Below are 20,585 nucleotides of genomic sequence, written 5' to 3' on the forward strand. Positions count from 1 at the left end.
GAATATCAACAACAGATGTACCAATTTAACAAAAAAAACAGAACTCAAATCGGAACGATGGGAGCGCCACACGGTGGTTATTCCGGGAACTTTTTGATCAAGGTAGTGTATATATATATATATATATATATATATACACACACACATATATATATATACACACACACATATATATATATATATTTTTTTTTAACATCATCTTGCATACAAAGGGTAATATTTCTCGGTACAAATCCAACCACGATTACCATAGTCACTATACAAGGACCTGCAATGACCTGCACCAGCCATTACAATACTGCTCATGGGCCCAAAGCAATGGGCTTAAGGTTATTCAATAAACTTCTCTATGAAATGAAATATGAATCAAATTTTACCTATTTTCAAGAAAAAGCTGTTTAACCTATTAAAAAATAATATGTTCTATTCTGTAGATGAATACCTGGAATCATCACTACGCATCAATTCCGGCTTAACCAATTAATATGTAAATATACTAGTGTGTTGGTATGCATATATATTTTTTGTATTTCTTCTGAAATTGTGAAATTTATATCTGACATGTCTCATATTTGTATATGTATGAATGTGCAACAAATCTCCAGACAAATAAATGCATTATTATTATTATTAGTATACTACAATACATCCTTCTTCGATTCTGCTCACTTTCTGCCTTTCTTCATTCCATTGAATATGCCTATTATTTTCCTCCTCTTACCTTGCTTGCCTAACATTCTCTCTTCTCTTAAGAGTGATATCTATTATATAATAATAATACATTTTATTTGTCCAGCGATCAAGTTGTTACAACTGTTACACTTGATATAAGACACGTCAGGGGAAAGTGACAAAATACATTTGTGGATACAAGACATATCAGGCATTATCAAGATTTTCAGCAATTGAATAAAACATTTTTTATTTTAAGAACCTGAGTAGATTGACTTTAAATGCAGCTACACTTTTATGGGCCTTAACCTCAGCTGGGAGTTAATTATAAAGCTAAAGGCCTATAAAATTTGGGCCAGCACCTACAATTTTTGTATGTACACATAAAACATGCAGCTGCTCATTCTGCCAAGTAGAATATTTATGGATACCACAATTTTTCACATAGTAAGATGGATTTCTTTTTGAATCTAATACTACATGAAAAATATAAATACATGGCACTGGCAATACATCCAAATTTTTAAACAGGGGACGGCAAGGAGCAATTGTGTTTTGCCAAACTCATGAGCCGAATGGCTCTTTATTGGACCCTGAAATTAGCTAAGGCCTTAGACGATGAACCAGTAAAGGATGCTAGAGGGTATGTGAGAATAAAATTCTCTGAAGTATAGTGCACATAGAACAGCCACTGAAACAGTGGATCTAATGGACCTTATTAAAAAGCAGGCAAAGCTTAACTTGCTAGTTAAAGCACTTCAAATGTGCACTTTTCCACAGATTTAATAAATCTGTGGAAAAGTGCACATTTGTTTCTCATAAGTCCTATTGAAAGTTTAAAGCTTATTTCTTGCAGAGTTATATTAATCATAAATGCATGGCCTTAGAAGCAATGGTGCATTTGACTTACTGCTGCAGAAGCCATATGCCCAGGCCATATGCACTGGGCTGCCGGCTAAAAGTAACTATTTTGGAGATTTTTTTTTTTAAACATTGCATCCTTATTATTAAAAACTTTTCAACATATACTAGCTACATTTGTGCTAATTATTATATTTTTTGTAAAAAATCATATTTTCATGGTTTAGAAAGTTGCCCAGGTTCTTGATATTAGATGAACTGAAAACATTCCTTGATTGGGCATACTGGGTTTAAAAAATATTGAATCCTTTTCTAACTGACTTCTATGGCATTATAAAACACCAAATAGTTTTTTTATATTAATTCTGGAAGCTGAAATATTATTTCCTCTTTTAAAATTTTAAACAAAACTAGTGAAACATGCTAAAGCAAAACAGTACCAAAAAAACCTGTTATTATTAAATTTTTTCATATATTTAGCATACTTAAAAGAGAACCAAACTAAAAACTAATGCATCCATCACCACAAATCACCTCCGCATGAAACCCTGAATATATTTTAAATATCATTACACCTCAAATGTACCCCCCAAAAAGATAAATTTACCCTGCAGCATGAAGACAAAAAATAATAATACAAAATGCCATGGTAAGAAAAATCAAACAGAGTGAGAAACAAAAGCCATGAAGTCTGACAGCTCTGCCAACCTGCATCCTTAAGTTTCTCATTGGAAAACATTTATATACACAGATACAATATAGGCTCCAAAGTAAGGAGGTAGGATTCATTAAAAACATATAAAACCACAGTCATCAATGTAAAGGTTGGTTTTATTAAAGAGAGTTGAGCTCACCCAATACTAAGACCAATATCATGTGACATTCACACAATAAAGGGGTTTTCCAGAGAGGCCTCGTACCTAAAAAAATCACATGGTTATGGAACAGATCACACGAGTAAAAATATTTCCTTGACCGGGACTCGAACATCGGATCTTTCCACTTGCGGGGCGGATGCTCTTAACCACTTGAGCTATCAAGGAAACGTAATTTACCCTGAGATCCGTGGGTCTAATATGTCGCCAAGCACCATATATATATATATATATATATATATATATATATATATATATATGTACACATACATAAATACATACACATATATATACATACACATATATATATACATACATAAATACATACATATATACATATATATATACACACACATAACATATATATGTAACATTTTTTTTTGGGCTGACACAATATAACACAAATAGAATAGAATAGCAACATTTAAAAGGACACTCACACGGTAAATTGTTCGAGCTTTCAGCCCTCTCAGAGGCCTTCTTCAAGTGAGCTATACATATATATATACATATATATATATATATGTATATATGTATGTATTTATGTATGTATATATATATGTGTATGTATTTATGTATGTGTACATATATATATATATATATATATATATATATATATATATATATATATATATATATATACACAGACACATATACACACACAAAAACACATAATAAATTTAAAAAGTAAATGCGAGAACACATTTCACACAGTTGGAATACATAAGACCTATCAGATTAATGAAGAATTGCAACATAATATAGACATGTTCGTTCGAAGGTTTCCGCGGCGATGAGTAGGTGATTTCCACATTTTTCGGGCTGCGTCCGCGTATGTCGTTTAAATGTACAACAGTTTCGCCAGCTATCCTGCTGGCGTCCTCAGGTCAAGGATGAAAAGAAGCTTGTTGTCCCGTCTTATATAGGAAAAATCCGGCGCCAATACCGGGAAATTTCTTGGCCAATCAGGGAACGTCCTCATATTTGCGCGGAATTATTCGTTTCCACGCACTGTGGAGTGGATATCCATCCTCTCTGTTAAAATTTTTTGGCCTTTTAACGAGTTCAATGGCCTCTCTGATTATTCTCTGGAAGTATTTTCCTTCTTTCGCTATTATTTTAGCGTCGTCGAAGAGAATAGAGTGTCCAGGTTCACTCCAGGCGTGCTCAGCGATGGCCGATGCTCTAAACTGTTTGGCCTTGGTTGCCCTCTGGTGTTCACTCATGCGTGTTTTCAGCGCTCTGCACGTTTCACCGATGTACCATTTGCCACAGGAGCATGGCACTTGGTACACGCCTTCTGATATTAACGGTGAAATTCCATCCTTGGGTCCGGGTAGGGTGTCAGCTATCTTGGTGACGCAGTTGAATCTGGTCACCACATCATGTTTCCTTAAAGCCCTCGCGATTCTTTCCGAAGTCCCTGCGATGAAGGGGATGGTGACGTAAGCCTTCGGACGTGGTCTGGAGTCTTCCTCCCTGTCAGGAACAGCGGTGGTTTGTCTCTTCTTTTCTTCCTTCTCGGCCCTTTTTTGGATCATATGAGCGCTGTATCCATTCCTTTGCAGGGCATTTGTCAAGTGTTTCTTCTCGTTGGAAATAGAATCGGAGTCACATATTTTATATGCTCGGTTGACAAGTGTGTCTACCAGTGAGGTCTTCTGACTGGGATGGTGGTGCGATGCAGCATTAAGGTAGCGGTCGGTGTGAGTAGGCTTCCTGTATACTCTGTGTCCAAGCCTCCCATTCCCTGTATTTCTCTTCACCATGACGTCCAAGAAGGGCAGTTGATGATCCTTTTCCACCTCCATAGTGAAGTGGATGGCTTGATGCTGTGAGTTCAGATGTTTCAGGAACTTTTTTAATTCTTCCTCTCCGTGTGACCAAATGACAAAAGTGTCGTCGACATATCTTAGCCACAGTGAGGGCCGCTTGTCGCAGGATTCCAGTGCTTTCTTTTCGAAGCTCTCCATGTAGAGGTTGGCAACAACCGGGGAGAGGGGTGAGCCCATCGCAGCTCCTTCCATCTGCTAGTAATGGTCACCATTCCATAGGAAGAAGGAATTGCGGAGGCAATGCTCCACCAATCCTGGAAAGTCCTTAGGGATTCCGCGGGAGGTGAGTTCCTTGATGATATTCAGCGATTCCTCAATAGGGACGCTGGTGAAAAGTGATTCAACATCGAAGCTGACCATGAGATCGTTGTCGTGGATGGTGATGTTTCTTATTACGTCAATGAAATGCGTCGAGTTTTTTACGAAGCTGGGTGTCTGTCCGACGTGGTCCTGCAGAGACCGCGCCAAGTACTTGGCGAGTTGGTAAGTCAGAGCGTCAATCTGGCTCACAATCGGTCGGAGAGGTACATCCTTCTTGTGAATTTTGGGCAGGCCGTACAGTCTCGGTGGTTTCGGTGCAGTTGGAAGCAGGCGTCGTTGCTCTTCTTTTGGAATAAGCGATCGTTTAATGATAGCCCTTGTGCTTCTCTCCGTCTTGGCAGTCGGATCGCTTTTCAATTTCCTATAAGTCGGACTGCTGAGGATGAGCGATATTTTCCCTTCGTAATCCTCTCTGTTTATCAGGACTGTTGCGTTGCCTTTGTCAGCTGGTAAAATGATTATACTCTCGTTGTCCCTTAGCTCCTTCAGTGCTCTCCTTTCTTTGCCTGTGGTGTTTGATCTTGGTGGTTTTGCGCCAGGGAGGATACGTGCGACATCTTCTCGGATTTCGTCGGCGGCCGCCTTCGGAAGTCTCCGGATCGATGACTCTACCTCCGCGATGATCTTCTCAAGTGGTATCGTCCTTGGGGTCAAAGCGAAGTTCAGACCATTAGATAAGACTGCGAGGGTGGCTTCATCTAAATGAAGGTCCGTCAAGTTCACAACCGATTGGCCATTGTCAGCCCCATTAATCGAGGTCAGTGGATGCTGCTTACAATGAAGTTTGTTGAATTTGTTGACTTGCTTTTCCCGCGTCGCCATTAGACTGGCTCGGGAAGAGTCGTACGTAATCCGCTCGGTTGTGTCCCAATCGTCAGCTTGTAGGGTGGCAGCCAGCTCCAAATGAATATAGTACAATTCTTCGGAGAGGCGGTCGAGGTTCCAACGTTTATCGTGAATTCTCTCTCTCAGAAGGTCTTCGCTGCAGCGGCGGAGGATCTTCTTAGCCTTGGGTGTATTCAGGTGGTGTTTGACTTCTACGCAGGTAGGAATCGTCTCCGTGTCTCTGCATCGTTGAAGGAACGCTAACGATGTCAAAAGTCTCTCCTTCCTCGTTCTGAGCTTCTCGAATCTCCTTATCTTCCTGTGAATCCCCTCCCCGTAGAGGTGAGTAATGTTCGTTCGAAGGTTTCCGCGGCGATGAGTAGGTGATTTCCACATTTTTCGGGCTGCGTCCGCGTATGTCGTTTAAATGTACAACAGTTTCGCCAGCTATCCTGCTGGCGTCCTCAGGTCAAGGATGAAAAGAAGCTTGTTGTCCCGTCTTATATAGGAAAAATCCGGCGCCAATACCGGGAAATTTCTTGGCCAATCAGGGAACGTCCTCATATTTGCACGGAATTATTCGTTTCCACGCACTGTGGAGTGGATATCCATCCTCTCTGTTAAAATTTTTTTTTTTAATTTTATTTTTAATTTTAACAGAGAGGATGGATATCCACTCCACAGTGCATGGAAACGAATAATTCCGCGCAAATATGAGGACGTTCCCTGATTGGCCAAGAAATTTCCTGGTATTGGCGCCGGATTTTTCCTATATAAGACGGGACAACAAGCTTCTTTTCATCCTTGACCTGAGGACGCCAGCAGGATAGCTGGCGAAACTGTTGTACATTTAAACGACATACGCGGACGCAGCCCGAAAAATGTGGAAATCATAATATAGACATAATACAAGGATTATGGTCATATGGTCATACAGGTATATTGTGAATTCGTTTTTCTTAAAGACAGCACTTACTTAAACAACAAGGCAGAGGATCCTTTTTTAAATTATTCACTTTTGTTAAAAGGAAAAGGTACATTATATTCAAGGTAGTTATTATAATAAAAGAAGCTAGGATAGATTTAGTAGAGCTGCTGAGAATTTAGTTAGCATTGCTTATTTCTGTGATAAAATTGAAGGAATATTTGTACAACACTGAAGGATAGGGGAATAGCATCAAGTAGTTTGCTTTATATAAAATATTGAGCTTCTGGCCATGACTTTTCTCACCCATACTTATGTCATATGGACAACACCTTTCAAGGAACTTGATTACGAACTTGTAAATATGCTCCTTAGGTAGTAAATAATGACCTACCTTAAAAATAGAAGTCAACTGATCAACGTTAATACTAATAAATAAGCTCTAGAGCTGTGAGGCAACATTTATCATTGATGGGACACAAATTTACAGCATGGGTTAAAACAGACAGGAATAAAAAATGGAGATATTCATTCCATACTTTAAAAAACAGGATTCAAACTCAATTTTGTATTCATGTTAGAGTCATCCTGAGAGATAAAACCGTTAGTCGCAAAGACAGAGAATTGAGATAACTTTTCATAATTCAAGCAAAATCCAAGTTTAACAAGAGATAAAACAGAGATGATATGAGTAACTTCGGTGGTATTTTGAAGTGAAAGGGTCAAAAGCAACTAGGACAGAAAACCTTTTGCGAATATTATCATATTCTCAGGAATATGTATGAACTATGTTTGCAAGGAATCATCAATATAAAAAATTGAAGCAAAAGGGCATTAACAGCAGTTCATCTCAAGCAGTATCAACTAATTTTTTGTGTGCAAATCAGTTATAAACAGAGCTCAAAGCATACCAAGGATTTTCACAGAATGCTAGAGGGATAATCATAAGCCCATGCTTAAGAATATGCACCACACAGGCCAAGGCCTTGTATTCCTTACCCTTTCAGGATACTCCATGTCAAAGTCGATAAATTGGAGAACTTTGCTCAACTGAGGAAAATTATAGCCCTGCAGGGGTCAAGCGAATCATCCAGATTGATCAATTATGACACTTATATACACAACTATTTTGGATGCAGTGATGCACAATGATCAAAGCAATGAACTTACACCATGAAAAAATGCATGTAATATGGAGATATTCTTCTGAATAAACTGAAGGTGAAATATTATATTACCCAACAAAATTCATTTTCTAATGAACTTCATTTACAACAGTTCAACCCCAATGACAAAAAATAAGAGCCAAAGCATCAGCAGTAAAACCTCATTATTTCTACATTATAGGAACCAAAAATATAAGAATTTGAAGGATTCTGGAAAAATTAAGCATTTGTGAAAATCAAGATTTCTATCTTTATTATTTGGACAGTGAATACATACATGAAGGTATTCTTTTCCGCTCCAAATTGTTTTAACCTGACAAAATATTGGCTATCATTTTTATATCATGTTTTATCAGAGCACTTTCAGCCATAAGTTATGGGCTTTTAATACTAAAAGTGTACATAGGCCACATTTACAGGCAATGTATATTGCAAATAACCTGTTACAAGGTGATTGTGCATTAATGCTGAGATCTAAAGAGAGTATATCAGGGCGAATTTCAGCCACTAACTCTATAGCAATACCTACACTTTCCATTTCCACCTCATCAGTTAGGTGAGGTAAAAATGTTCAAAATAACACTGAAGAGTGGAGACACCCCATTCATAAATTGCTAGAAAGGAGAAAAGAGAGGAGGTAGGAGAAAAGGCAACTACTGCGAATTCCTCATAGGATGTCAGCAATAACAAAAGGAATGCAGAAGACCTATCCCTTTCATTGGGCTTATTCTACAAAATTGAAACTTTATTTCTATGCGATTCAGGTAGACTATTTAAATAGACAAAAATAACCTGAATATGGGGCCATCCATCTTTCCTTTATGAGGAATGTGGTCAACGTATGAATTTTTGTCAGGTTTGCAGCAAAAAAGGGAGCTTAAAAGTGCAATATCATAGTGAAACATTCCAAAGAACAAGATGTACTCTAATGTCCTCCTTACTAATCATGATCTTGAATATCATTTGACTTTTGTTTAGCCTAGGGCACCTCCTAATACTGCCTCATGACTGCTCATTGCTTGGAATGATATCCTTTTGAATCAAGTGGGACCAAAATAATGAGGTTTTACGGTACTAAAAAAATTTTTCTTAACTGCTAAGAAGTTGAGGATTTAAAATATTGCAGCTTTTTTGTTAAGTATGATTTAGGCATAGTAATAGCATGTTAGACATGGTAAGCAGCTGAAAATCAAAACGAATAAATAACAAAGAAATATATGGATAATGTATGAAAAAATATGGTGCTAACTTTGAAAACAAGCAGCACAAAATACTAAACATTAATCTTTTGAAAACAATTATAAACACTCAAATACTTATAGACAGTTTCTTTCCCTTAGTACTCAGAAGCTGAATTTCTGGAATACTATAACCAACTTAAGATGATTTTTACATAATTTAAAGAAAAATAGACATGCTATACATTAGGCATACTTGTAACAGTTCTTGAAAGTTAAAAGTTGTTTTTAAAATAAATTCTTGACTTATATTCCAATTGTAAGATAAAAATATTTCATTTACACAAAGGTCCTTTAACAGATTGACTGCCATTACTGCATGTATTTTTTTTTAAATTCTTCTGCGGCTGAAACAAAATTTGGAAGTGCTGGTATCTTTTGGATTTGGAAGTATTAGCTGGTATCTATGCCAAAACAACAATATGAAAAATTATTTATAATAGTGAATATTGTATTTAGTGGACGCAGGTGTTTACTACAGCACTAGGGTTACAATTGCTACCACAATGATCAGTGAGGAGAACAATGAAGATGCACTTGCATTCATTAGTCAATATTTCAAATTGTGAAAATTACTTAAATTATTACTACTACTGTAATTGTATTTGGTGAACACCCATGTCTTCCACAGTTCCAGCATTGGCTATCACATGACATTGGGGACACTGGTATCCACCAAGGCACCAGCACATGAATGGTGCCAATATGAAGATTGGAATCAACTGCAAAAATTCATCATGACTGATGTAATATAGAAAAATAGTGTAGCAATATTTCTGTGAGTCCTTCCTACTCTAGCATCTGCAAATATATTTACCCCAATTTTTCCTACAAAAAATCTCCCTACTTTGCTTAGTACCACAAAAACAAGCCTAAGTTCTTAAAGCACCATATTTCTCCACCAAAATATAACTCCCATCTTTAAGAATGCTCAATCCCCAATGCTTCATTGAATGTATTTCTTAGAATTGATAATTTACATCTTCCTTTTTTAATCTATTTTCTTCTCTTTGCATCTCTACTTTGCTTTCCAAACTACCAATGCAAATATACTGGTGGACCATTTCCAATGAAGATCGTTGTAATAAACCATGTATTTAATTCCCGAACAAAAATCTACAAATCTGGGAGATAACATTTGCTTTAAAGATTTATGCAATCATATTGAGACTATTATTGGAAAGTAAGAAAATCCTAAAAGCAGTGACTTCTGCTTTCAGATTTGCCAGTCGATTGCATGGAATTTTTTAAATTTATTTAATGACTTTATTGGAGTGAGATTGAGACTTTGTAATTCCTTCATCCACCTAACCCCTAAATTAATCTGGGCTGGGTCTTATTGGAAGCCCAGTGCTTTACCCACAGGACCGCCATACCTCACAAGGACTACAGTTCCAATTATTTAAAAGAATTAAGACACAGTTTTACATCACCTGCAGTAACAGTACATAAAAAATTAACCATGAGCACTTTCATTCTGTTGGTGAGGATTTCAAAATATTCCAGGGGAAATTTTTCTTTAAATTAGTCCAAAAACAGAACTTCGACCTTAAGATTGGACTTTGAACATTGATTTACAATTTGACAATTATATATACTTAAGCCCTATGTGGAGGAAAAACCACCTAGGCGGAAATCGAACCCATGATCTCTGGGTTGGCAGGAGAGGATGTTGCCCCGCCGCCACTCCGGCTGGACAATATTATTTTCTGGCATACCTTAGCTGTACGTCATTTATCAGTAAGTTCAGGCATGACTAATATTTCTTTACCCTCCTCACTTGATTTAAACAAAGTCTAAATATTAACTCAGATCAAATTATATTTTTCTTTGTCCATATTTTTCAGGACAAGTTATCAATTTTTACAACTCTGATACCCAGTGAAAAAAGTATTTCCTCTCAGCAGAAAGAAAAAATTAGGTCAGGCCAATCACTCCTTCAGTATTCATAGACACCATGCCGGGGGTAGCTTTACTGTTTTAGCTGCCATCAGTGATAGAAGAGTTAATATTCATTAAGGTATTTTTTATGTAAAAAAATGGATGGGAAGTGCTCATGATCCTTCAGCTGGCAATATCAAAATTATCTTACACAACATGTGATTGCCAATGGGCGAATCAATTTTTCAACAACATTTTTATGAAAATATCAAAGATCATTTCCTTCATTTCAAAGAGGCTACTGCAAGGAAAATTACCAAGGAAGAATGAGAAGTTACCTTTCTATCTCAATGTACCTACAAGCACATTATTGAAGAAAAATATAGTTAGGTAAACATATATGTTGATGGGGAAACTTAATTTCCTATATGGTTATACATTTCTCATTGAGTTTTTATTCATCCCATCTGACAAATATCACAAATAAGTAGCATATGAATACACATGTGCTACAGTAAAAAGGAACATATATAAACAAAACAATGTTGGAACAAAAATATAAATAACTAGAGAACAATATTTGTAGGCATTAATTTTCACATTAGCATGAACCAATCCCTCAGTTTCTGCACTATCAACGAAAACTTTCAACGAGAGGTGTCAAGTTAAAGCTATGGTTACAATAAACAGACACAACTAAGTGCAAGTTAGCAGTGTTTTCCTAATGCATTTTGAAATTACTGACAGGAAACTTGCCTAACCCAAATAAGTCAAATACTCATTTTTCTAAAACACCTGCCAAGTTCCTTGAATTATCATAAGCATCAAATATCCATGGTGTGGTAGCTGTCGTACTGGCTTCCCACCCAGAGGGCTCAGGTTTAAATCCCTGTGGTGTTGAATATTTTTCAGTGGTATCTCGATCACTATTTGAGGTGCTTTGTTGAGGGTACTTTGAGTGAGTATGTCGTCCCTCGGACGGGATGTTAAGCTGCCGGCCTCGCCCCTTTTGTAAAGAGTAGGCTAATGCAGATGCCGGGTTTCTCTCCACCCTTCAACCTTTCCTGTCCATCTCTAATGGCACAATTGACCTCAGCAGTCGGTCGCCTCCCCTAAATACTACTACTAGCATCCATAAGTTTTCCAAGTCGGTGGCCCTCTGCTTGTGGGCATTTAGCCAACATTACTGCATCAGTGACATAGACAAATATGGGTTCAAATAAATTACCAATGATTATACTTGCAATAACTGGGCATCCATTCCTCACTCATTTATCCATAAAAATATGAACCACCACAGAGATATTACACATGCACACCATAATTTACTCCCAACCAGTCACCTAAGGTCCAATACACTTTTTCACACTAGCCATTTTCATTCTCAATTTTACAGCATTCAATAGTTGCTCATTCACTCTATATTTTCTCTACATCTTCCACAACTTTCCTCTATATACCTTTTCCTCATATATGAATAAAAAATACAATCCCTTCTGCACACCCATGAATTTCTTGAACACATACTGAATTGCAAAAAAATGATTAGTATATTCCCTGCTGTGCATGAAACCAAATTGCAATTCCAAGATTTTGTGCAATCTTTGATTACTTTTATACTCTTTCACATTAAAACCTCACTAAATACTTTTCGCACAGTGTTCAAAACACAAAGGCAAGTGAGCAAAAACACGGTTAAATTCCTTCATACACCTCTTCCCTTTATATAACGGTAAAGTATTCTTCCAATTATTGGTAAAACTCAAGTTTGCAATCATATGCTAAACAATTTACAAAAGTAAGTTCATGGTCAATAATTCAACCCAGCACAGTAAAATTACATTAGATCATCTGTGCCTGCAGCTTTTCAATCATCATTACTTGTACCACAATTTCACTTGAATTAACTTATATCTAAACAATCTGGCTCATTCCTATTCCCTAACAGTACAAATAATACAAACCCTCAAAACATTCCCTCCCGCAAATTTTTTTCACTTGAATCCCAGACTACAGGGGACTACTACTTCCCTGAATATTATCATTCTGATTCTTTTACATCATTCATTCTCTTCCAAGACAACTTATTTCCTTTGTATTTATACTACACATTTTTCTTTTGTCATTCCCTTCCATTTATTAAGGTTGTTCCATGGCATTTTTGCATCCAGTATTTTGCTCTTCTTAAGCAACATACAAGGTATGGCAGTTATATCCAGACAAATGGAACTTTTGTTTTGAAGCAAAGAATTAAAAAATGCAAATGAAAATTCTTTTTCATGCAAGCAGAGGTATTTGTCAAGAGTAGTATTCCTCAATGTAACTCCCTTTAGCTGCAGTGACCGCCTCGAATCTTGTCCTGAATCGATCGCACGCACTCTTTAAAACAGCACTGTCCATATTTGCAAATGCTGCCATGATAGTGGTGCAACATAAGGGTGCCTCATCTTATTGGTAACTCTTTCGACTATGCTGCAAACATAATAGTAGAGGGGGTTAAAGTCCAGGCTATTTGGGGTCCAGAACTCCTTTGACCAGAGCATGTCAATGTTATCTGAGAACCAGTTTTGGGCTAAATGACTCATATGAGCTGGTGCACTGTCCTGTTGAAAGCATATTGTCTCCCCATGGCCACAGTTACCATCCACGGTTTAACAACATTCTTAAAAATTTGCAGATAGACTTCTTTTGAGATAGTTTGTCCCTTTCAAAGAAATGTGGCGGCATGATTTCACCCTGACTGGACACAACACCTAGAACGTGAACACTATCCAGAAATTTTGTTCGAGCAACAATCGGGATGTCCTCGGGGTTGTGGGCGAGCCAGCAATCATTTCTCTGGTTGACCTTTGCATCAACGGTGAAAATTTTTTCATCAGAAAAGAATCTGGTTTGCCCCGCAGCTCCATTTTTTAGAGAACACAACAGCAGGTTGCAGCAAGCTTTGTTCTGGCAGCCTCAGACAGCATGTGTCGCATCTTTATTGTGTACGACTTGTATCATAGGTCCTGCTCAGCCATCCGACGCATTGTTCGCTCTTTAACAATCAATTCTGCCACCTATTTCCTTAGCGATCGCCCTGGTTTCTCTGAAATCAGCGCCTGAGCCTTCTTGACAACTCTTGCAGTTTGTTATGCATGTTTCCTCGAATGAGGCTTCCTTGCAGGGTGAACGAAACCTTCCCCAGACTTCTACAAAGCATTATACTAAGCCACCATATCGCAAACAGTTGATTTGGGGTACGAGAAGAATCGAACTATTTCGTTGTATAATGCCCAGCACGAACACTTTCGATAATAGCGGCTCTTGGATTGTACTCCGCAATTGTACATAACATCTCGGCCATTTTGAGGTTATAACTGTTTACTAGATGCCTATAGCTTTTAAGAATGCCAATCGTCACCTCCAGTGGAACTACAATATGGCGGGAAATTCAAATTGAAATTTGTCTGAAAAAAACCGCCGCACCATGTGAACTATATTTCTACTCATTCTCAACCTTAGCTACAATCATCCTCTCATATGCCTTTTTGCCTAAACACAATCTTTTACTTCTTCATTGGAACAGGCATCCCCTTTTATTCTCCTTGACAGCCATTTTCAAATATAATTTCAGTTCACTTAACAGCAATTCCTTTTAACCTATCCCAAGTATCCCTCACACTTTGTTCACAATAATTTTTCCATTCTCTCAGAAACACAAGAATTCAAGCAGATATTCTAACTATGTACATTCTTGCTCAGCAGATTTTTGGCTTTACTTTCAATTGCTAATGCATTCATATCTTCCTTTAAACCATCTTTCTCCCCAGGCCCACCTTTGAAGCTAACACATAATGGTATTGGTATTACCCAGAATTATCACCCATATGGCAATTAAAATGTAAAAAAAACCTGGGCAACATTATTTGAGATTTTTGTCCAAGAATCAAGTAATATGTTTCACACCTAGAAAATAAAAATCAAGCAATTTTTTTCCGGTAGGACAGTGTTACTATCTAACTCTTTGGCTATACATAATCACTAGAACTTCTCTGGATCCTGTCTTCACTTCTGAAACTTATCTTAGTCAGATCAAAAGAGTAAAGTCATATACTATTTTTTTCTGAAAAGGCACCGCTGTAAATTAGTGTTTAATCCATCATCTTGCTCCAACTTTCTTCATACATCAAATGCAAACAATAAAAGACAATTATTGGTAAAACTCAAGATAAACTTTGCCTTTAAAATAAATAAAATACACCTTTCATAAGTCACAGACATGGCACGTTTTACAAGGAGCATTTTCTACACATAGAATGCTTGCATTTAACTTCCCAGATTCAATGAGGAATAATGGAAATGTGTGCTGGTTTAGAAAGTAAATCTTTTAAAAGCTAACTTTTCCTTTTTTTACAAATATATTTTGACCATTCCATACCTTTAACTGTATTTAAGAAATTTCACCAATTGATAAGTAAATTTATCGTGAAAAAATTTAATTAAAACCCAATTATTTCACATATAAGCAACGTAAACCACAACAAGACTCCTGTATTTGGCAATGAAGCATGAAATACACATCATGCAAAATTATTCATAGCTGAGAAACCAATTAACTTATAAAAAAGTATATTATAATAAAGTTATAACAAAGTTGGCTGAGAAATAATCTGATAATACTTGATTCAGGGATCACTTTAAAAATGAAAATAGACCTTTCACATTAGTGTAAATGTAAAAGAGTAATGTTTAGCAAAAAATCAAATCATGAAGAATAATGCAGAATGTCCCACATTCATAAACCCACCTTGAGCATGTGGAGCTGATCCAATGTTAAATCCTTCACTGGGAGGACAAGGCAGTCATGCTCCCCATCAGACAATGGCCCTGTTTTTTCAAGCTCCACATCCCTTTGGGAGGACCTTACCCTTTTTCTAATCGCAATACAAACATTAAAGTCATGGTAAATCACAGGGATAAGATCCTTCGACAGCTGCACATCTAACTCCACCATGTCAGCCCCATGCCTAGCAGCCCTCAGCAATGATGCTATGGTATTCTCACGGACTTCTGCACACCTTAATGGAAGATAAACAAAAATTATTTTAATGCGATTGCTAAATGATCTATTGGATTTATTTGCTCTAGGATTAATTTAATTCGAAATTTCAATCATGGCAATATTCCAAAAATATTATAAAAAATTATTTTAGTAAATTTCTTCAATTATTAAGCATAATGACATAATTTTATAATATTACCCATTTACTGTACATTAATCTTGTTCATAAATACATTCAGCAAAACATAAAAAAATACTCATTCTGAATTTACATAAACCTCAAATAACCTAGATATTAGTCTTTGCTGATCTACACTAAAATCATTGAGTTACAAATTTGAAATTTATGTTTATGGACTTGGAATATGAATAAAATCTTATTTGACCCTTGGAATAATGGGAGATCATTCGATGCTATTTTCAATGACTTTCTGCTAACATAACATACATTGCTTAAATAAAATTTATGTACTCATATTCTGGTTACAAAGGCATATTTTAAGCAGCTGTACAAACAATTCCTCAGAAAATCACCTACAATAACTCAATGGCAATGCGCTAAACTTAATTTTAATCCCATTATTTCACTTTTATAAACATTGATATTGATTTAAAAGGGTTAAAAGGTGACAAATGCAAAATGAATATTAAAAATACTCTGTAACAACTTCAAATAGAAGAGAAAAATCCTAGAGCCCTCTAGGAAGTTGATCATTCACATTTTATTTATGAACTCACAGAAAAAGGCACTTCCATAGCAAAAAAACTAGGAAGACTGATTTCTTGATTAAATTGCGCACAATATATTTTTTCTGGCTCATTAGTGGTTGTTGAATTGAAAACATGAACCACCTCATTAATCCATATCGACGCATACTGTGAACATGATGCCCAAAAACTAAGACAAATTTTTTCTTCACTAGGGCCTCTTTAATGATTTGGGAATCACAGCAGAATCTCAGTATAAAAAATGTTCACAGTCTCTGAAAAACCACTCACTAGCTCCCATTGCTACACAGGGTGATTTTGTAATAATTTATTACCCTGTTTACATAATATCCAGAATAATATTGTATCACCGTTTGCATTTTACCCATATCACCTGGGAAACTACAATTTAAGGTTGAGCCATCTTGATTCCCCTGATTAAATTGAGAAATAAGTTTGAAAATGCCAATTCTAATTCCATAGTGTAAGTCAAAGATAAGAGGCCAAGATTACGAGTCTCCCTTTGGCTCCATGGGCAGACCCAAAGCCTCTGATCTACCCCCACCCCTATCTAATATTTAAAAAAAATTAATCTTGCAGTGTAAAGAAATGGAAAAAGGACATGGGTGCTAAAATATTGAACATTAAAAAAATTAAAGTTATACATGCAGTGAAGAAGAGAATGAAGAAGATGAGAGATATCATGATAAAGTTTGGAATTTCTCCCAAGCATAAAGTTGATAATAATAAAGAATAAGGACAATTCATTGAGCCTTTGAAGAATCACTTTTCAACCCAGGAAGGAAAAACAACTTTAAATCATCGACAAAGGAAGCAATGTTTCAAATGATGAAGAGAATTAAGAACAAGAATATTTAAGTTCAAGAGTATTTAATTCATAAACAAGTGGAAATATTTGCCAAAGATGAAGACATTAAATCATACAAGTTTAGGATGCCTATATAATTTTAAAAATTGAAATGGAATGCTCAAAAGATAACTTCCAGAGAGAGTGCAGCTGTTTGTGAGGCTGACTGAGACCATCACTGAAATGTAATGCAACCCAAACTCCATGAAGGATATGATGCAGATTACATTCTCAAGGTAAATGAAACAAGACTACTTCAAATGTTTACTCTAAAAGACCTCGGCATTCAAGATGAAAAGCGCCATGGGGGAAAATAAGCAAATAAAGGGCAATGGCAATGCTTGGGAGTAACTTGAATGGAAGAGAAAAACAGAGGCTTTTTGCTATCAGCAAAGTAGCACATGCAAGGTGATGTTCAGGAGTTGGGATATTTGCTTACTGATTATGGTCATAAGAAGAGAGAACAGTTATTGAGTTCAATTTATGAATGCTGGACAAACAAATTAGATACAAGGTTCAACGAGGAGATAAGAGAATTCCTTTAAGGCAATCCAACTCATTGAAGTTCAGCTCTACGAAGGCTTTTTAATAAAGACAGATCATTAAATTACCCCCCACACAATTAAATGTACAAATATTCAATTTTTTAAGTTATACTGCCATCTTAATGAGTAACGTATTTTTGTAACAAGTTTAATTAATTTGATTTCAGCATTACGTCAATGGCAACTGTAACAAGTTGAAAAATGATGAAGAGGCAAAGAAAATAACCATGACTTTTCATAAATTTTTCTTCAATTTTGTTTCTGTAGTAGCCATAGTTTTACTTCAAAATTTTTTTACAAAGAATGTATTTTGCACCCAAACAATGAAAAAAATATGTACAGCAGGCCTCTAAGAAAAACCTTTGGCATTTCATACAAATGCCTCAACTTCAGCATTCTACATTTTGCAACAATATTAAATAACAAAATCACACTAGTAAATGGTAAATTTTGAAACATAGGAACAGCCCAATTGAGGAAACTTAAGTAGCTAACGACAGATAGTTTTAAAGTCATTATAGCTTGAAGGCTAATAAATTTTGTATCCAGGGGGAGAAAGCAAATGATTGAAGACTTTTTATTATGTCATAGAAGAATAATTTTAACTGACACTAAGACAATTTTAAAACTTTCTATCCATATTTTGAAAAATGTATAGGAGATGTACTTCCTTCAACTCTAAATTACACTAACTCAATAGTAAAATGAAGGCTTAACAATTTTTCCATGACAATGCAGGCTACTCACTGTTTTGTCTGTGACTTGAAAGAGACACCTGCACCTCGGTGACCCACATCAAGACCTTTCCATGTATGCTTCCAATGTCGGGCATAAGAGGCTGCCATATCACACTCAAAGCTTTGAACAGGACGAATAACTACATACTCCAGATGAAGCTGTCCCACGGGACGATGGCGTTTATCAGTAATAGGAACAAGTACCTGTGAAAGAAAATTAATTCGAGTGAAATTTTCAAGGTCCCAACAACAATAATGCAATTAAAGACACATGAACAATGAATGAAAAATCAATTGAAGGTGCTTTTAGTCTAATCCATAAAAATGCAGCGATACTTAATACTGAAAAGAAGTAAAAGTACCTCATTTTAAGAGGAAATTGGTATATTCACTTATTTGTAACCCATCTCAATTTATAAGTTATTTTAGAGATTGAAGATCATTTATTTGTGAATTTCTGGAAAATCATTGGGGGAATGACAACCACTTTACATCAGAATTATCAATGTCAAATAGCAGAAAGCTCATGACTTTTAATTATGCTAAAAATTACTATTCTACATTTCCAATACAGAATCCATGCATTCACAAGTATGCATTCATATGTGGTCTGAGCAATAAATGCACATAATGGTGCAATCCGGTGGCCATGCCGTCCAATGGCGGTTCTAGTTGCCTGAGACCCATTGAGCCATCTGTGCTTGGTGGATTGTTGAGCTGTGCGTACGGCGCCATTTATGTTAGTTTCTGTTGTCCTTGTTTTTACTGTTTGTTGCAAATGGAAATTGACGAAATCACGCAGCAACCACTCAACATCAAGTTCTTTGGTGAAGTGCGGTGAAAGTTATCAAGAAATTACTGAAATGTTGACAGCTGTTTACGGTGATAATGCTCTGAAGAAAACATCAGTTTTCAATTGGTTTAAGCATTTTAAAGATGGCTGACAAGATGCCACAGATGATGCAAGCACAGGATGACCTTCAACCACCTGTGTTGACAAATTCCAAAGAAACTGCAGGAGATGCCACAACCGTAACTTTTAACGGAGTCCTCCGCTAATGTGCATATGTCAAGGTATAAACAGCCTCAGTGTTTAAAAGTTGGCTTTAACCTCGTGGACTGTGGTACCTCGTGCACGACTACGAATGCCTGTGACATTATTAGTACTGCATTTTGCCACAACATCTTGTTCCTTTAAAGCCCCCAAAATTTCTGAGTTTTAGAGGACGCCTAGATAGCTTAACTGGCAAAAGCACTCGACCTGTGTTGACGACAACATTGATCGTGTGCGGTCCCTTGACCTTACCAATCATCGAAAAACTGTCCAAATGATAGCTGATGAACTGAATTTAGGAAAATCAACAGTGCACACTATTTTAACCAAACATGATGGATGGATCCTTCACCATGACATTGCACCTGCAAATTTAGCATTGATTGTTCGTCATTTTCTGGCAAAAAATTCTATCACCTTCCTTGATCATCCTCCTTATTCGCCAGATCTCGTCCTCTGTGACTTTTCCTATTCCCAAAATGCAAAAATGTGATGAGGGGACATCACTGGGAAGATGTGGACACACTAAAGCAAGAAACAACAAGAAAACTAAAAAGCCTAACTGCTTAGCCTAAGGACTTCCAAGGGTGCTTTAAACAGTTGAGAAGAAGATGGAATAAGCGCATAGCAATGAATGGAGAGTACTTTGAAGGGGACAAAATCAATGTAAACTTAATTTTGCAAAATAAAGATTTATGGCCTCAGTTCATGTATTTATTGGACAGACCTCATATGTATCATTGTGCATATGATCTAAAGAAATTCTGGTATATTAGTTCGCTGCAAATACCTCCTAACAGCAGAGTGTAAACTCTGATACATGGCTATTTAGGTTACACTTTCAGAATAAATACTAATATGTTTAGAGGAGAAAGTTAGTCTGAGACAATGCTAGGGTTTGATTTTGCTTGTGGCATACTGATAGCAAGAGGCAAAAACTAACCAGTAGTTCCATTACTATTAGCAGGGATTATTTTGATCGGCAAGGGTATTGCAATGGTCGGTAATCTTGCATATTCATACTGTGATT

At 36.5% G+C, this 20,585-nt stretch overlaps 1 protein-coding gene across 3 annotated transcripts in view; it reads right to left on the bottom strand.

Moving 5' to 3' along the window:
• LOC139688895 (glycerophosphocholine phosphodiesterase GPCPD1-like) overlaps positions 1 to 20,585 on the bottom strand; it is a 69,894-nt gene that overhangs the window by 37,278 nt on the left and 12,031 nt on the right. For 2 of the 3 annotated variants that reach the window (XM_071586270.1, XM_071586269.1), the window contains 3 exons: positions 18,512 to 18,705; positions 15,389 to 15,659; positions 7,314 to 7,382 (listed from right to left, as the gene is read on the bottom strand). In XM_071586270.1, coding sequence (XP_071442371.1) covers positions 7,314 to 7,382; positions 15,389 to 15,659; positions 18,512 to 18,705 — 534 coding nt within the window. The remainder of the gene's footprint in view (positions 1 to 7,313; positions 7,383 to 15,388; positions 15,660 to 18,511; positions 18,706 to 20,585) is intronic. The other variant, XM_071586271.1, reaches the window with a different exon arrangement.

This window comes from Hetaerina americana, unplaced genomic scaffold (assembly GCF_022747635.1).
Source record: "Hetaerina americana unplaced genomic scaffold, ioHetAmer1.1.p SCAF_1, whole genome shotgun sequence".
Taxonomy (NCBI): Eukaryota; Metazoa; Arthropoda; class Insecta; order Odonata; family Calopterygidae; genus Hetaerina; species Hetaerina americana.